At 48.2% G+C, this 16,152-nt stretch overlaps 1 protein-coding gene across 3 annotated transcripts in view; it reads right to left on the reverse strand.

Moving 5' to 3' along the window:
• Window positions 1-15,734, reverse strand: part of RELL2 (RELT like 2) — a 20,149-nt gene extending 4,415 nt beyond the window's left edge. Inside the window, exons 1-6 of one of the 3 annotated variants that reach the window (XM_081917876.1) lie at window positions 15,679-15,734; window positions 9,640-9,856; window positions 5,872-5,937; window positions 5,712-5,784; window positions 4,591-4,779; window positions 2,163-2,709 (exon numbers count right to left, since the gene is read on the reverse strand). In XM_081917876.1, coding sequence (XP_081774002.1) covers window positions 2,163-2,709; window positions 4,591-4,779; window positions 5,712-5,784; window positions 5,872-5,937; window positions 9,640-9,856; window positions 15,679-15,717 — 1,131 coding nt within the window. In that variant the 5' untranslated portion in view covers window positions 15,718-15,734. Of the gene's footprint in view, window positions 1-2,162; window positions 2,710-4,590; window positions 4,783-5,711; window positions 5,785-5,871; window positions 5,938-9,639; window positions 9,857-10,731; window positions 11,144-15,678 lie in introns of those variants that run through there. The other 2 variants (XM_081917875.1, XM_081917877.1) reach the window with 2 other exon arrangements.
• Window positions 15,735-16,152: the final 418 nt, after the last annotated feature.

A 16,152-nucleotide genomic window follows, 5' to 3' on the forward strand; every position in this document is an offset into this window, starting at 1 on the left:
CTGAAGTCTTATGAGATAGATATGAGAGTAGAGAGCTTCAACAATGATTCTATAAAAAGGCCAGTCAGGGAAGGAGGTGGAATCCAGTCTAAAGACCATTTTACATGTGGCAATTTTAATGGGCACTGCAGACTCATGATGTGCAATTGCTAAAATGTATGTATTCTTTTTTTAAAAAATTAATGTCTACCAGGAAAGCACATCTTAAAATAATATGAGTTTATGAGCCTGTTCTACCATTAGGTAGGCTGAGGTGGCACATCTCAGATAGCAGATACAGGGCATTATTAAAAGGTAGCAACCTGCCAATTAATAATTTACTACTGCCAGGGGGGTTATATTTATATTTTGCTGCTTCAGGCGCTAAAATAACTTGGGCTGTCTCTAAGTGGTATGCAATTCAAAATTATGGTTTTAGCAGGTACAGCAGAGCATCCTGTCTATATAAAACTCTATGCTCCATCTCCTCCACCTACCAAATTCTTTCTGTCAAACCAAGAAAATGTTGGATATGTATTAATGCCAGTGTAAATGGGGTAAGAGGTTACACACAAAGAACAAATATGAAACCCAGTTTAAGCAATAATAATATACCCAATATTTGAGTGTCCTATTTCAAATAGTATGCAATTTTTCATTTCTGCCACTTCAGAGATAGATTGGTTTCTACATCTTTTGACCTCATAACCCTCTATGGATATTCTGAATAAAAAAGTTACTGCTTCTAAGCTGATTTCAGCTTGTATGTTGTTTTCCTGAATATATTTGCATTCCGTCATTTAACCAATTATGTACAATGACGTTTGAAGCAAAAACACTTCATTCCGTCAACATTTGCTTACTTTTGGCAGTAAGAAACAGTTCAAACACTTATTTTCTTTCCTCTTTGCTGTTGTGTCACCATTATTACCTGAACTCATTACAGTCCTGTACCTTCCTAGTTTTATCCTTTTATGTTTTTTTTAATGTTTTGATGTTCATGGAACTAAAATTCTTAGTGCTGTAACATTTGGAAGATTAATGATCTTCCCAAATCTATCCTGCTCTGGGAAATCCCCTTGCAGCTACCTTTCTGTCCTTATTTTCATCACAGTTCTTTCCTTTGGAGAACTCTTGCTTAGTCCAGACACAAATAGATTTGGGGTAGTGGGACTTCTTAGGATATATACAGTGGTACCTCGGGTTAAGTACTTAATTTGTTCCGGAGGTCCGTTCTTAACCTGAAACTGTTCGTAACCTGAAGCACCACCTCCTGCTGCCGCCACTGCACGATTTCTGTTCTCATTCTGAAGCAAAGTTCTTAACCCGAGGTACTATTTCTGGATTAGCGGAGTCTGTAATCTGAAGCGTATGTAACCCGAGGTACCACTGTATTTCCCTCTTTTCTGGCAAGATACAGAGCCTCCCTCAGATCATTTTGCCCAAGAACAACAGTTCAGAGTCAGGCACACGCAGCAGTGTGGGGGCCTGGTGTGGGGGCGTGTCCTGCAGCCGGGTACGGGGCAATCAACCCATAGGGGTGGGGCGGGGCGAGCCTCTCCGCTGCCTCCCCCTCAGCTGTAGGGCAGCTGAGGGAGAGGCAGTAGGCAGGTGCAAGTCCCATGCTGCCATTTTAGGCAGCATGGAACCTGCAGGCGCCTAAGCCACCACATCACTCCTAAAAAGTTTCATGAGTCCATTTTTTAAAAAAAAACCTCATTTTGTCACCCCCCCTCAATGAGGACACCTGGGGCGGACCGCCGCCCCCCACGCACCCCCCTTCCTCCATCACTGGGTGCATATGTCATTAGAGGAGGGAAGGGGAAGCAGAACTCCCTCTGCAGCAGGAAAACAGTGCTGCACCAGCTTCTGTAGGTAGGTAAGTGGGCAGGTAGGTAAGTGGGCAGATACACCTTCATTCTCAGTGCTAGGTACTCTGTGCCCCCTGCTTGAAGATTGGATTTTTTGATACATGTAAACAGTTACCCACTGGCTGTTTATCCTCCTCCACTATCTAAAGAGAATCTGTGAATCGCAACCCCTGGCCCTTTCAGTGGCATCAGTTTGGATGTGCTGTGAGGGCTGTTACCTGTTAGTCAACAATGCTCTTAGTATCTCTGTGCACAGAAAGAGAAATGGGGTGTCCCGTAAGACGAGGAAAGAGAGGACATAACATTATCTACCTGGAGTTCTGTGCTGTTTGTTCTATTGATCTCGTTTCCTGATATATCTAGTCTGGATGCTACTTTTTCTGATACATCATTAGCTGCCCTTTGAACACCCTCGTCCTCAGAGGCAGCCACGTCCTTATCCAGCCTCTCCAGATCCTCTGACCCAAGGCACTTGGGTCCGGTAGAGCAGTTTGTCTCGGACGCATTGCTTGTTGCAGTCCCTAGGAGGCTGGCCTCTTGCAATGAGCAGGGCGTAGGTTTTTCTTTCCTCTCTGGTCCATTCATGGAGACATCTGAATTGGCCGCCGTGTTCAAGGGGCCTTCTCCTTGAGTGGACTCATCTGCCCATTCTTCCTTGGACCCTTTTTTGCTTTCAGGATCTGCCTGCTGGAGTCTTCCTTGCTGAAATTCGCCTGTGTGAACTATTCCATTCTGGGAGCCCTCCCATGGGAGTTTCTCGTTGCTGTGGGCTTCCTGGTTTGCATCAGCAGATCCAAGGTCCTGTTTGCTACCAGGGAGAGACTCGTCCTGTTTCTTCCCAATATGGGTGACATGAAATCTGCAGTGGGGGGGGGGAATAAAGGAAGTCAGGTGAATCAACAGTGACAAATCATCCTCATCATCTGGGTTGCAAGGTCTCCTGACAGAACAGAAAGCAAAACTCTGAGGCACTTGGTTATATTTTTGTGTGGCTAAGATACTAACCATATCCTACTAGCTACTCTCCAATGCAGAATAGCATAGCTTTTCCCTGGATACTTTCAAATAGGTGTATTTTGGTGTCCACCTCTCACTCTCCCAACAGATGCTGGATTGGAAGAACATGCTAAGAAAAAGGAGCGAACGTTTGAATGGGAAGAAAAGGCTGAACATGAGCCCTGTGGAAACCAGTTAGGGAGCTCTTTCCCACATCATTTAAATCTTTTCCTCAAAGACTCAGGAAAGAGGCTAAAACTGCAACTTCCAAGTCAAATCATGAGACACTACTCATCAGGCTGGTGCTCTGACCCCCTCACTCTTTGTCTTTGATTTATTTTCACTTTTCATCTGACAAGTGTGCCTAATAAACTAGCTGAGAATATAAATACACTCTTTCTCATGGAGCCAAGGCAAGCACCATTCGCTCACTAAGAATAATGGCAAATCTCTTCATGTGGGCTCAGTGTTGTGGGGCACTGGGTGAGCAGTTGGAGGGTGTCCCATTCAAGGGATCCTCTACTGTGTCTTTATTAAACACCTTATTCAAAACAGATTGGTTTTGGTGTGGAAAGTTTCCTTTTCACCACGTGAGAAATGATGTGTCCTCTTCCCTTTTGTTGCTGCTTTTTGTATGCCTGGCCCTGCAATTCCGTGGCCCCTGGAAGGCCAAGAATTCTGACCTTGGAGGAGGGAGATGCAGTGCTGGATTCCCACTTTCTCACCATTCTGGAAACTTCTGTAGTCCTGGCCCTACCAACATCAGGAAGACCCAAAAGGAGCTGGACCAGAGGACCAGAGGGAGGCTCAGCTTCAGGTATCCAGCACCTGACCACATCCTGACATGCCCCCAAATTGGAGATCAAACTATGCTAGCTCAGGAGTCGGAGTGTCTCAGTTCCCACCCCAGCATAGTTATTGTTTACATAAACCCTACAAAAAGCTGGTGTGGATTCCCTAAGGAGGTTGGATGGCGTCTTGTATGGCTCCTTCTGGCAACTCTTGCAGACAAGTTGGTGCCAAATGTTTTCCTTTGGACCACATCAGCAAGGCTCCGGGAGGGGGGGGGGGTAGGTGGCTCATGTCGTCTGGGTAGCCCAGGACCTCCAGACACATTGCACAGGCTTGAGCCCCAGAGAGCTCACTTTGGTGCTGCAAGCGCAGCAAAAACAACGCAGGGGCGAGCAGTTGGGGGGGGAGGAGTCACTCCTGTATCAGTCTCTACAGCCACAGCAGGCTCTGCAACTTTCTAATAGTTTGGCCTCACCCCCAAAGGTGCACTCCTCCATTGTCTCCTGAGAGAGACGGGTGCCAACAACAACATAGTTGTTTGAATTTTTCCAAGATGAGCCAGTCATTTTTATTATTATTTTGCATTGTTTTATGGTATGTTTTATTGCACTCGTACCTTCTATTGTACCAGTGACTTAATATTTTATTTGAGGGTGCAGTCTACAAATATTCTAACTATATATATATATATATACATATATATATATATATATATATAAAAAGAGGGGAAATGTAAAAACAAAACAACTAGAGAAAGCACCCTTGCGCACCTCGCTCTTGCCCTGCCACCTGCTATGGTGAATGCCTTCTCCCAACCGAAGAATTGCAACGTGCATTTCTTATACTCCCTTTACACTGATTTTCCAAGATGTTGTATTATGTTTTTATGCTGAAATCTAGTAAAATGAAGGATGGCATGGAAATAAAGAAAGACCTGTCTCTTGATAAATACCTGCCCACAGAGAAGACCGTGGTCTCCCCCGGGTGCATCTTGCCCTTGCCCTCCTTGGAGCGGCTCTGTCGATGCAGCGGGTGCCTCTTTTTCCTACTGCAGTGGATGCAAGGGGCTTGCGTTGAGCCCAAGTGCACTGTGTGGTGATGGGGCAGGCCAGCATCTTGGCTGCTGCGATGTGGGCAGAGGCTGCTGGAGAAAAGAGAGCAGAAAGCTAATTGCCACAACGGTCATTGAACTCGGAACATAATTGCCCCACTCAATCTAAACAGAAGGATGCAACCCTCAAGACACGACCAGCACATTACCAAGAGACAAGCACAAGAGGTTCTGAGATTCACACAGACAAATGTGACCCACGGAGTTCAAGCTACCAGGAAGTTCTCCTAAGGAAGCCCCACTGAAATAAATGTGAGTGGTACAAAAACACAACCCCCCCACCACCACAGTACAAAAGGTATAAAGGACCCCTGGATGGTTAAGTTCAGTCTTGGGGTGTGGCGCTCATCTCACTGCAGGCTGAGGGAGCCAGCGTTTGTCCACAGACAGCTTTCTGGGTCATGTGGCCAGCAGAACTAAACTGCTTGTGGCACAACAGAACACCGTGATGGAAACCAGAGTGTACGGAAATGCCGTTTACCTTCTTGCCACAATGCTACCTGTTTATCTACTTGCACTGATGTGCTTTTGAACTGCTAGGTTGGCAGCAGCTGGGAGAGAGCAAAGGGAGCTCACCACTGTTGCGCAGATTCGAACTGCCAACCTCAGTGGTTTAGACTACAGCCAAGGCTTGGTGGTTTAGACCACAGCGCTACCCGCATCTACCACAATACAATCCCAGCATGGACTGGGGAGTGAAGACCCCATTTGGTTTTTCTACCTCAGGAACCAAAAACAACCCGAACTATAATGAAATGAAATGTTGAGGGAGCCATATGAACTCCAGGAATTCAAGACTGGACTTCCCCTTTGCCCTTTTCTAGCGCAGAGACAAGGGCTTTAATCTCTCCATCTCTTCCTCACTGACAGCTGACATCTAGCCCAGTCTTCAAGGAAGGGTGGCATAGCAGAGATTCCCAAGATGTGACAGGCACTATGGTGCACCTGGACCCTGTCCTCACCTGGGCACAGGGACTGGCAGTGGGAGATCAGCGTCACCATCTCCCAGCATTTCCTTCAGGACTTCCACATTTGCTAACAAAGGGAGAAAGAAGAAATGTGTCACAGCCAGGTCCTCATGTACAGGGACTTCCCAACCGTTAAACCAAGGTTAAGCCTTACCTTCATTCTGAATGATGCACTTCACTATCTTCTCTACAGTGTCCTCATTCAGCTCCTCATCTTCATCTGAAATGAAAAGATATGGCAGTGAAAGAAGAAACACAGGAACTCTTGTGATGGGATAAATCTCCATACAGCATCAAAAACCCTGAAATGCTCAAGGAACAGCTAGCCCCGTGCTTCAGCAAAAGTGACCTGGGAAGCTGTTCTAACAGAGGTGTGCAAACAGAAATGGCTTGCTGGGTGGGGCCCCAGCTGTTACTGCAGCTTCCCAGCAGGTGAGGTACTATCAAGAAGGAGAGGCAAGGGGGCAGGAGGTTGGCATAGTGCAAACCATCAGCGGAACCAACCTGACACCCAGCTGGTGCATTTGCGCTGTGCCAATCCCCCTGCTGCCTTGCCCCCTCTTCTCTGGCAAGCAACAGTGAATTAGGAAGCTAACCTAGCAGCCCTATCCCACCCAACAAGCTACTGGGGGGGGGGAGGGACGACTTGTGGCCACAAGCAGCCCTTGGCAAGGAGACACAAAGAAAATGAGCTTCTCTACACCATTTGTGGCTCCGTCGCTCCCTGCCATTGCCACAGGTGGCCTCTGACCAGGGCCAGCCCAAGACATTTTGGCACCTGAGGTGAGCCACAAAATGGTGTGCATGCCCCTGCCATGGAACATGGGCGGGGGGAGAGCAGCAGGGCCTCCTATTCGCCAAGAGGCCTCTGTAGAGGCAACATTGGGGGGCGGGCTGCTGAGGAGACACAGACCCAGCCTCCAAGGGATGTGCTGCAGCTGTTTCTGCCACCAGTGCAGGGGCAGGAGGTAATACATTCCATGCAAGCCAAATCTGCTGCCCCTGTGGATCCTGCCGCCTGAGGCAGTTGCTTCACCTTGCCGGCCCTGCCCCTGACACATTAGCCCTATGGGAATGTGATCCTCAACAGAAAAAAAGGTTCCCCACCCCTGCTCTAGCAGATCACATAGCATTGCAGTCTGCCCATAATCATCCTGATATAATTTGAATTGAATCTCCCAAATTCAGGGGTGCCATTCAAAGAAGTCCGTCACTTCCCAACACATTTCAGTCCCTGTGTTTATTCCTCAGGAATACCTGTATTTCTTGGCAACCCACTGCTTCTACACAATGTGGCAATTGTTAGAAACAATTACTTATAAAGAAAAATCTCTCTCTTAAATGTTGCTGCTTCTTCGCAATCTAAATTCGACAGAAGCCATGCACAAACTCCTGAAACTTTGCATTCCTGGCCACCTGACATCTCTCTAGTAGATGTAAAACAGCTAAGCCAAGCCCACAGATATTGTATATAAACAGCTCAATAATCGTGTGTTTCTACTTGATAAATGGAAAACGGCCATTTACAAAAGGCAAAACTCTGTAGCAAGGTTAAGGCTGCCACAATGCCCTTCAGAGCAACAGAGCTACAGTTTTTTTGATGCCGCTCTGCAGCACAGGAAGTGCAGGGAAATTTGGGTTCTAATCCCCTCACAACCATAATGTTAACTAGGGCAAGTCACAATTTCTTATTCTAGCCCACTTTATAGCTTTGTTGTGAGGATAAATTCATGTGTGCCACCTGAGCTCTTTAGGGTGAAAGTAGAATGCAACCTTGATGAAAAGCTAATAAAAACTACTACAGCTTTTCTTTTTCTTTCCCTGCTCATCTTTACCTATCCTTCCTCCCTTCTCACATTTGGAAAACAGCAGAAATGTGGCCCCAAGATGCCCATAGCTGCATCGCATACAATGAGGCTCAGGCCGCAATCACTGGCAAGTCTGAGGGGCATAATAGCTAAGTGCACACATCAAATTTTCAGACATCCCATTACAAGGACATTCCTGGCCTGAAAAAAGAATGAGGCATCAAAACCAGCCCTTGTCGCAGGAGTGAGCTATGCCCACTGGAACATCCTGCTTTCAGGTGTGTCTGGTACCCACCGATTGGTCAGGTGGAAGGCAGGGACTCAAGCAGGAGGCAGAGCCAGGGCCAATGACAGGCAGAGCCAACTCCCTCTAATTTTGTCCTGCCCTCTTCCCTACTGAGTCCTACAAAGGCAGCCCTGAGCCATGGGAGGAGGAAGCCAATAGGCAGTACCTGCCTCCTGGACAGTACCTGCAATAGGCAGTACCTGCAAGAAGGGCAGGCAGGTTGGGGCAGGTTGAGGGCAGACTGAGTTCGGTGGCGCAGTGCCCCCATTTGCCCTAATGGAGCAGCCTCTACTTCCTCCTTTGTCATTCAACTTTAGTTGAAGTTGTACGGAAGGAGTTTTGCTGTAGCTGCCAGAAAAGGCAGTACAGTGGTACCTCGGGTTAAGAACTTAATTCGTTCCGGAGGTCCGTTCTTATCCTGAAACTGTTCTTAACCTGAAGCACCACTTTAGCTAATGGGGCCTCTTGCTGCCACTGCGCCACTGGAGCACAATTTCTGTTCTCATTCTGAAGCAAAGTTCTTAACCTGAAGCACTATTTCTGGGTTAGCAGAGTCTGTAACCTGAAGCATATGTAACCCGAGGTACCACTGTATTTCTCTTCTGTTGTTGCCTTCCATTCCACCTTGATTCAGAGTCCTAAATATTATTTGCCACTCAGTTCAAGAAAACCATTGTGGTGGAGCGACCTGGGTTCAAGTCCTCACTCAGTCATGAAGGACACTGGCTGATTTGGGGCGAGTCTTCTAGCCTCTCACCTACTTCACAAGGTTGCTTGTGGGGAACAGACTGGTGCAGGGAAAGATCACTCAGAGCTCCTTGAACAAAGGTAGGATAAAATAATGAAAACCACTCACACCCACCTAAGTTCAGATGCCCCTCATTCTAGCATGCAACCCACCATGATATTCTGGTCCTATTTTCCTATGTGTTTCAGTTGATTTGGCATGAGGCTGGGACAAGATGCTTGGAGAACTATGGTCTCTCACTGGCTTATTAAACCCTTGGTCTTCATAGAGTCAGAAGGGACCACGAGGGTCATCAAGTGCAGGATTCTTTACGCCCAACGTGGGGCTCGACCCAAAGACCCTGAGATTGAGAGTCTCATGCTCTTACCAGCTGAGCTATTCTGCTGTCCTCTGTGCATAAATTCCAGCAGCAGAGGGATGACTATCCATTTGGCAATGGTTCAGCAGGGATTTGAACCAAGAGATTCAACCTCTTGCCTCAAACTAGTATTTGCTGGCATTATTCCAAGGCTACAGTTTTGCAAATTATTAAATATGAGCTATTAGCTCCAATTTCGTGAGGTGACTTTAAGCAACGTGCAAATGAGCTGCAAAGTTGGTGAAGAGGGAAGGGAGACCAGTAACGTTTTTGCTTAGATCCGGAAATTTCAGCTCAGATCTGGGTTATTCCCATCGAACACAGCAAAAAAACGTGAATAAGACTGGGCTGCATGATAGGTGAAAGCGAAGCTGAGTAGAGCAAAGCCAAAGTCACAAAACCTAAAAGGATGGGAGCTGTCAAGACGGATGAAGCGGCTGCTCTGAAAGCCACCAGCAGCCCGCATATAATTACTTAAATCCCGCCAGAAAATTGCACCAGCAGAATTTAGGCTGGTGGAGTAAAATAGTGATGCTTTTTTAAATGTAGAGTTCTCCATGCCCCTTTCTCCAACTCATTATTTGCTAGCCCAGGGCTGGTGAACTCTTGGTCTTGAGGGAACACCGCTTTGCGCCTGCGGGTGGCGGGGAGCCTCGTGCTGAGAAAGAAAGAAGACCCCCCGCTCGCTGCTTTCCTTCTCTTCCCCCTCCCCCTTTACTCACCATCTTGCAGCTGGGTCAGAGACTCCTTGTTATCAGAGTCCAGCTCATCCCGGAATGTCCGGCAGCGGTAGCCCTTCTTCTTCAGGACGTGGCAAATGAGGAATCCCACGAGTCCCATGACGAAGAAGACCAGGACCAGCAGGAACAGCATGGAAACGCTGTGCTGGTGGTCGGCATCGTCCTCCCCCTCGTCGTTGCTGTGCTCCGACATTCGGATCTGCGAGAGAGGGAGCGCGCATGGCTCAGGGCCCGCAGGTGCCCACGTGCCTGGTTGCCCACCCAGGCCAGTGGCGCCAAGGTGCCCTGGGCAGGTACCGGGGCTCAGCTCCCTGTTTCCTGGGCTCCCCCACTAATCGAAAAGCACCCCTCTGGTGAGAAGCCTTACTGAGGGGTTGCGGAAAGTTTATCAGGGAGGTTTCGCTTGACTTCCAGAGAGAGGTTCCTGGGGATTTTACCAAGGGTCTTTCGCAGTCATCTGCCTCAGAAGTCAGGCGCAAGGACGAGCAGTCCAAGGGCAAGGATTCTCAGCCAGATCCCCGGGAGAGAGGAGCTGCTGCTGCTGCTGCTGCTGCTTCTTCCCTAGGAAACGTCCTGCTTCCATTTTGAGATGCTTTGACTTGAGAAATGCCTTTCCTCATGCCTCCCGTTTCTGCCTTGGCGGTTCCCTGACCAGAACCCTGCTTCTCCCTCCCTCCCTCTCTCCTTCCCCTACTAGAGGTTTTCCAAGGACACGGCGCCAGCCTTTGCGAGCGCGCGGCCGCTCTCGGCGGGACGAAGCATCCCCGGCCTCCCTCCCTCCCTCCCTCCCTCTCTCTCTTTCTCTCTTTCTCAATCTGTCCGTCTTTGTCTCTCTTTCCACCTCCGCCGCTGGGCTGGAGGATGCTTCTCAAGGACACGACCGGTGCCGCACTCCTGCCGCTGCCTCTGCAGCACAAACCTCGCTCCGGAGAGGCGCGACGGCTCCCTCCCTGCTCCTCCTCCTCTTCCTCCTGTGCAAGCCCCTTTCCCCACCCCCATCACCCCCCCCCGCCCCCGGCCGCTCCCCTCGTCCTGCTTCTCGGTTTCCAGGCACTGCAGGTCCGAAATACTCACGGCCGACAAGGAGGCTCTCCTCCCCGGACGCCCAAGTCAGCGCTCAGCGGAGCGCATTCCGGCTGCCGCAGCAGCGACCAGGCAGGCTCCGCAGCAGCTCGCCAGGCGGCCCCCAGCTGGCCGCGCACCTTCCGCGCGCGCAGGAGCCCAGAGCATCGCGCGCACCTTCCTGGCGAGGTGCGCGCCAGCCGGGCCTCCCCGGAATCCGCATGGGCTTCAGCCTCCTCCCAAGAGCGTCCCAGAGCCGGGCGGGCGAATCCTTCTCCCCGGGCCACTAGGCGCTGCTGCCCCCTCCGCTCCCTCGGATGGCGCGGGCGCCTCCAGCGGGCGAAGCAGCGACGCGCTGCCACCGCCTCGGCGCGCACCTGAAGCGCCCTTCTTCCCGCGAGGCTGTTCCTTCTGCCTCCCGTCTCCTAGCAACCCCGCAACTCCGAGGCCGGGTACCACTCGCAGCATCCCTGACGCCTGTCTGGCAAGCCGCGCACATGGCGGGCTGCTGCTGCCCTTCAGCACAGGGGCTCGACTATGACTCCCGGGTTCCCCACAACCTCTCCAGAAATCTCTCAGGCAGAAACCGGGTGGGGCCCGGGGAGAGGCTGAGAGAGCACCGTCTGGGGACCGAGAGAGAGGCAGCAGCTGCCGAAGCACCTCCAGGAGCCATTTCACACAGACTTTGGAAGGATGGCCCTGGAGCTAGCAAAGCGTAGGGAAAGCCTGTCACCATCTGACCCCGCTGAAACCTTGATATTCCGAGGTTCGGCATCAGGCTCAGTAACTGGAAGGCTTTCCAGACCCTGTTAAGGCCAAGTCTGGGTTGGATCATATCACACTGCCGGTGGGCACTCTAAGCCAGGCATAGGCAAACTCAGGCCTCCAGATGTTTTGGAGACTACAACTCCCATCATCCCTAGCTAACAGGACCAGTGGTCAGGGATGATGGGAATTGTAGTCCCAAAACATCTGGAGGGCCGTGTTTGCCTATGCCTGCTGTAAGCAAACAAAACTCTGCATGGAAAGTTGCATAAAAAATGTTGTAGCGTTTCTTGTCTTATTCCTTTCCAAAAGTAAATAAAAAAACCTTTTTAAATAATAATAAAAAAGAAAATTACCCTGTCAGGTCCAAGGGCAAGGACTCTGATCTAGCCTTCTCCCTAGAATGCTAGTTTCCCAAGTGGAGGGAATTACTGTGTGTTCATATTGCTGCCTCAGAGCACAGCAAAGTGTGTTGCCCCCCCCCACTCCTCTAGTGCATTTCTCAACTCATATCAACTTCAGCTTCTCAACTTGGACTAATACAATGCGCTCTATGTGGGGCTACCTTTGAAGGTGACCTGGAAACTACAACTAATCCAGAATGTGGCAGTTAGACTGGTGATTGAGAGTGGCCACCGAGACCATATAACACCTGTCCTGAAATACCAGTACCTGCATTGGCTCCCAGTACGTTTCCGAGCACAATTCAAAGTGTTGGTGTTGACCTTGAAAGCCCTAAATGGCCTTGTCCCAGTATACCTGAAGGAGTATCTCCACCCCCATCGTTCAGCCCGGACACTGAGGTCCAGCGCTGAGGGCCTTCTGGCGGTTCCCTCACTGCGAGAAGTGAGGTTACAGGGAACCAAGCAGAGGATCCTCTAGGTAGTGGATGTCAAGGAAATAAACAACTACCCGACTTTTAGAAGACATCATAGGGAAGTTTTTAATGTTTGGTGTTTTATTGTGTTTTTAATATTCTGTTGAGAGCTGTCCAGAGTGGCTGGGGAAACCCAGCCAGATGGGTGGGGTATAAATAATAAATTATTATTACTATAACTTCATATCAGCAGAGCTTCATTAATGTCAGATTTGTTTTAGTACACACTAGAGGTTGTTAATGGAACAGGGAAAACTTGTCTAGAGACAAAATAAGAATGGTTAAACGACTCCAGTTGTTGTCAAGCTGCTTTGAGAAACACATCAAACAGCAGTACTTTATAACAAAGTGCTGGATACATATGCATTTTGGATAACTTTGTGAACACGGATTTAAAAGCCCACATTGGAAAATGCAGGGAGAGCACAGCAAACAGGAGTGTGAAGACAGTCACAGATTTGGGGAGCAATCCCTCAAGCACCTGGTGTAAAGCAAACTGGTGCAATTTATGCGAATGTAAAGTTACACCAGATCCAAATTCCTTCAGCAGCACAGCTGCTTCCCTGCCTAAGCCCAGAAGAGGGAAAATAAGCTTCTAAAATAGTTTTCTGTCCAAAGTTTCCAAGACTGAGCTGAATTGGCTAAGCATCCGGTCTAGCCCCACCTCCTCCTGGCAAGCTCTCTAAACTGGCCTCAGCTGAGCCAGGGTTGATTGATGTGCAGCTTTTCAATCATGAACTGTGCTCAAAGCGCCTTACAGCAAACATTCAAAACAATGAAATACAGAGCATGGAAATTCAAACATATAAAATACAGAATGTGCCAGTGAGTTAAAAAATGACAAAATCGACAATTTGGCAAACACAGAATAAATTCAACATTACAAAACAAAAGCAAATGCTATTCATTGATCAGGTACATAAATGAATAGCAAAACAAGAGTCAACCAACAATAAAAGTTTCTGGCGCTGGTCTTGCTGCACTCCAAGGAGCTTAGTTTAAATGCTCTTTGGGGGAGAGGGGTAGGGGACATACAGCCGGCTCCAGAAGTGGCTGACAGGAGCAAAAGGATGAGCAGCTTATGCTGGCAAACCTGCTGAGCTGGGTTTGGGAACTTAATGCTGACTGAGCCAGAGATCTGATGCATCCTAATCTGCTCCTCGAAGGGATCTTGCCATAGGCGTGTTCCTTTAAAGGAGGAGCATTCAGTTATATGAGCCCTCACCAGAAGTCTGAAGTCAGAAAGCCACATATAACCTCCGTACTCAGCCTATGTTTTAACTTTATATATATATACTGCCATTTACTGATGTCCCATTTGTGCTCATTTCAGCTTCCCAGGACACTTTGTAAGTTACCTCTGACTGGCCATACTGGAACAAGCAAACTTAAGGGACAGACTGCTCCATGAAATTGATGGATTTACAGTTATTCCAGAGGTTGAGAGCTATCACTTGCACACTGAATCCAACCAAAGATTAAAAAAAAAATCACACTGTATGCACTATTTGGCTTACCAATGCTGATATATCTGTGTTAATCCCTTGTTATTGTGAATGGCCCCCTGCGCAAGTCCAAAAATATGGACACTGTGGGCCCTCAGGCAAAACATTTGTGTGTCCACTTCTCACTTCAGTGGGCTCAAACAGGCTGTCATTGCCCCTGGCTGTTGCTGCTGCTTTCCATCAACACTGTTGACTGCTCATTTGCCAGCAAGAGAGCTGGAGGTGAAAGAGAGAGAAGGCAGGAGCAGCTCCTTCTCTACTTCTGCACCATCACAGTTCTGATTCTGGGCCAGAGGGAAGGGGGGCGACTAGTGAAGGGTGGAAATAGGAAGGAAGGGAAGCAGCAGAAAGAGGACAGGGGCTTGTTGACAGTGGTGCCCATGTAGAAGTGTGAGACCCAGCAAGGGCCCGACCACATCAACCCCTCAATCTGCTCTCCTTTTTCTCATCTCCAGTCTGTTTCAGAAACCTTTTAAATTAATAACTGGAGTCCCACAAACAATAGTTTGTGTGTTTAGCTGAGTGCAATGCTCTTTCCATCTGCTGAGCATAGGGCACCCCTTCTCACCCCCAAATGTGCTCACTCTTCTTTTCCCCAAACACCACAACTCTCAGCTGCCATTGTACATCCATGGGATCCTCCTGCACATGAACTGTCACATGGTGGCGTCCCCAACCTTTGGCTTTTTATCAATATAGGACTTGTAAAGTCAGGAGGAGATTGTGAGGTAGTAAGAGGAGCACTAGGTTCTCCGAAGAAGAGCCATGATCGGCTGAAGCCGGCCTTGGAATAACACTCAATACATGAAATGACTTCTGACGATGTTTACACATCCATAATTCCTCTTTGTGCCAATAGGCACTGGTGGTGCAATCTGAAATCTGTTATGTATGTATCTCACAGGATAAAGTCTGCGGAGTACTTCCTACACTCTGTCTCAAACACTGTTAAAAGTACACACTATAGGAGCTTTCTTAGCATGCCAAGTTTTTTCTCTGCTTAGCCATCCATGTTTTTTAAAAAAGCAAACTTTAAATAAGAAGGCGTGTTCTGGAAAACTCAAGCGGCTTACCCCTCACTATTTTGTGATTTCAGTTGGTCCATCTGTCTGTTTTGAGAGACAATAGAGTGTGCCTACCCATAACACACTGTGCATATTAGGTAAAGGGACCCCTGACCGTTAGGTCCAGTCGTGGACAAGCAACGGGAGCTCACCCCATCGTGGGGGATTTGAACCATCAACCTTCTGATTGGCAAGGCCTAGGCTCAGTGGTTTAGACCACAGCACCACCCACATCCCACGATGAATATTAGTTGGTCCTAATAAGGCTTTTGAATTATGGTGCTGGAGGAGACACTTGAGAGTCCCATGGACTGCAAGAAGAACAAACCGATCCATTCTTAAGGAAATCAGCCCTGAGTGCTCACTGGAAGGACAGATCGTGAAGCTGAGGCTCCAAGACTTTGGCCACCTCATGAGAAGAGAAGACTCCCTGGAAAAGACCCTGATGTTGGGAAAGATGGAGGGCACAAGGAGAAGGGGACGACAGAGGACGAGATGGTTGGATAGTGTCTTCGAAGCTACAAAAATGAGTCTGACCAAACTGCGGGAGGCAGTGGAAGACAGAAGTGCCTGGCGTGCTCTGGTCCAGGGGGTCACGAAGAGTCGGACACGACTAAATGTCTAAACAACAACAACAATAAGGCTATTCTCCTACAGATATTATTGGATTTTTTTCTAATGGTAAATGGCTACTATTTCTCTGTCTATGAAAGAAAAATGTGTATTTGAAAAGGGAATATATTCTTACCTCTTTTCCTGCTAGGGTAAAAGCAGCAGTCGGCCCCATGGCGTAGTTAGCTTTAAGGAAGAGTGCTGACTTTATCTCACACTTGCACCTTGCTGATCTGGGTGACCCTCCAGGCCTCCTGTTCTCTCCCAATCCTCAGGGTGGCCAAAACTGTTTTAATGTCTAAGCCAATTTGAAAACTAGAGGCAAGAAAGAATATTAAAATGAGAAGGGATGCTGTTTGCCAGTTTCAAATATTTTTGCATATGACAAAAAGAGCAAAGGATTTAAATGATAGGAAGATAAATGTATGTTGAAAATAAAGAGGTGATTGCAATCGAGTAATGGTACAATTGTGTTGGGATCTATAGGGTATCTAAGGAAGTATGATTGCTTCCTTTTATAATTGACTGCAATTTTAATATTAACATTTTTAAAAAATACATGGGAAATGTTGGATGGGTACCTGTGGTGCAAATAGGAAAGATGGATATA

This window comes from Podarcis melisellensis (assembly GCF_964234715.1).
Source record: "Podarcis melisellensis genome assembly, chromosome: 7".
Classification (NCBI taxonomy): domain Eukaryota; kingdom Metazoa; phylum Chordata; class Lepidosauria; order Squamata; family Lacertidae; genus Podarcis; species Podarcis melisellensis.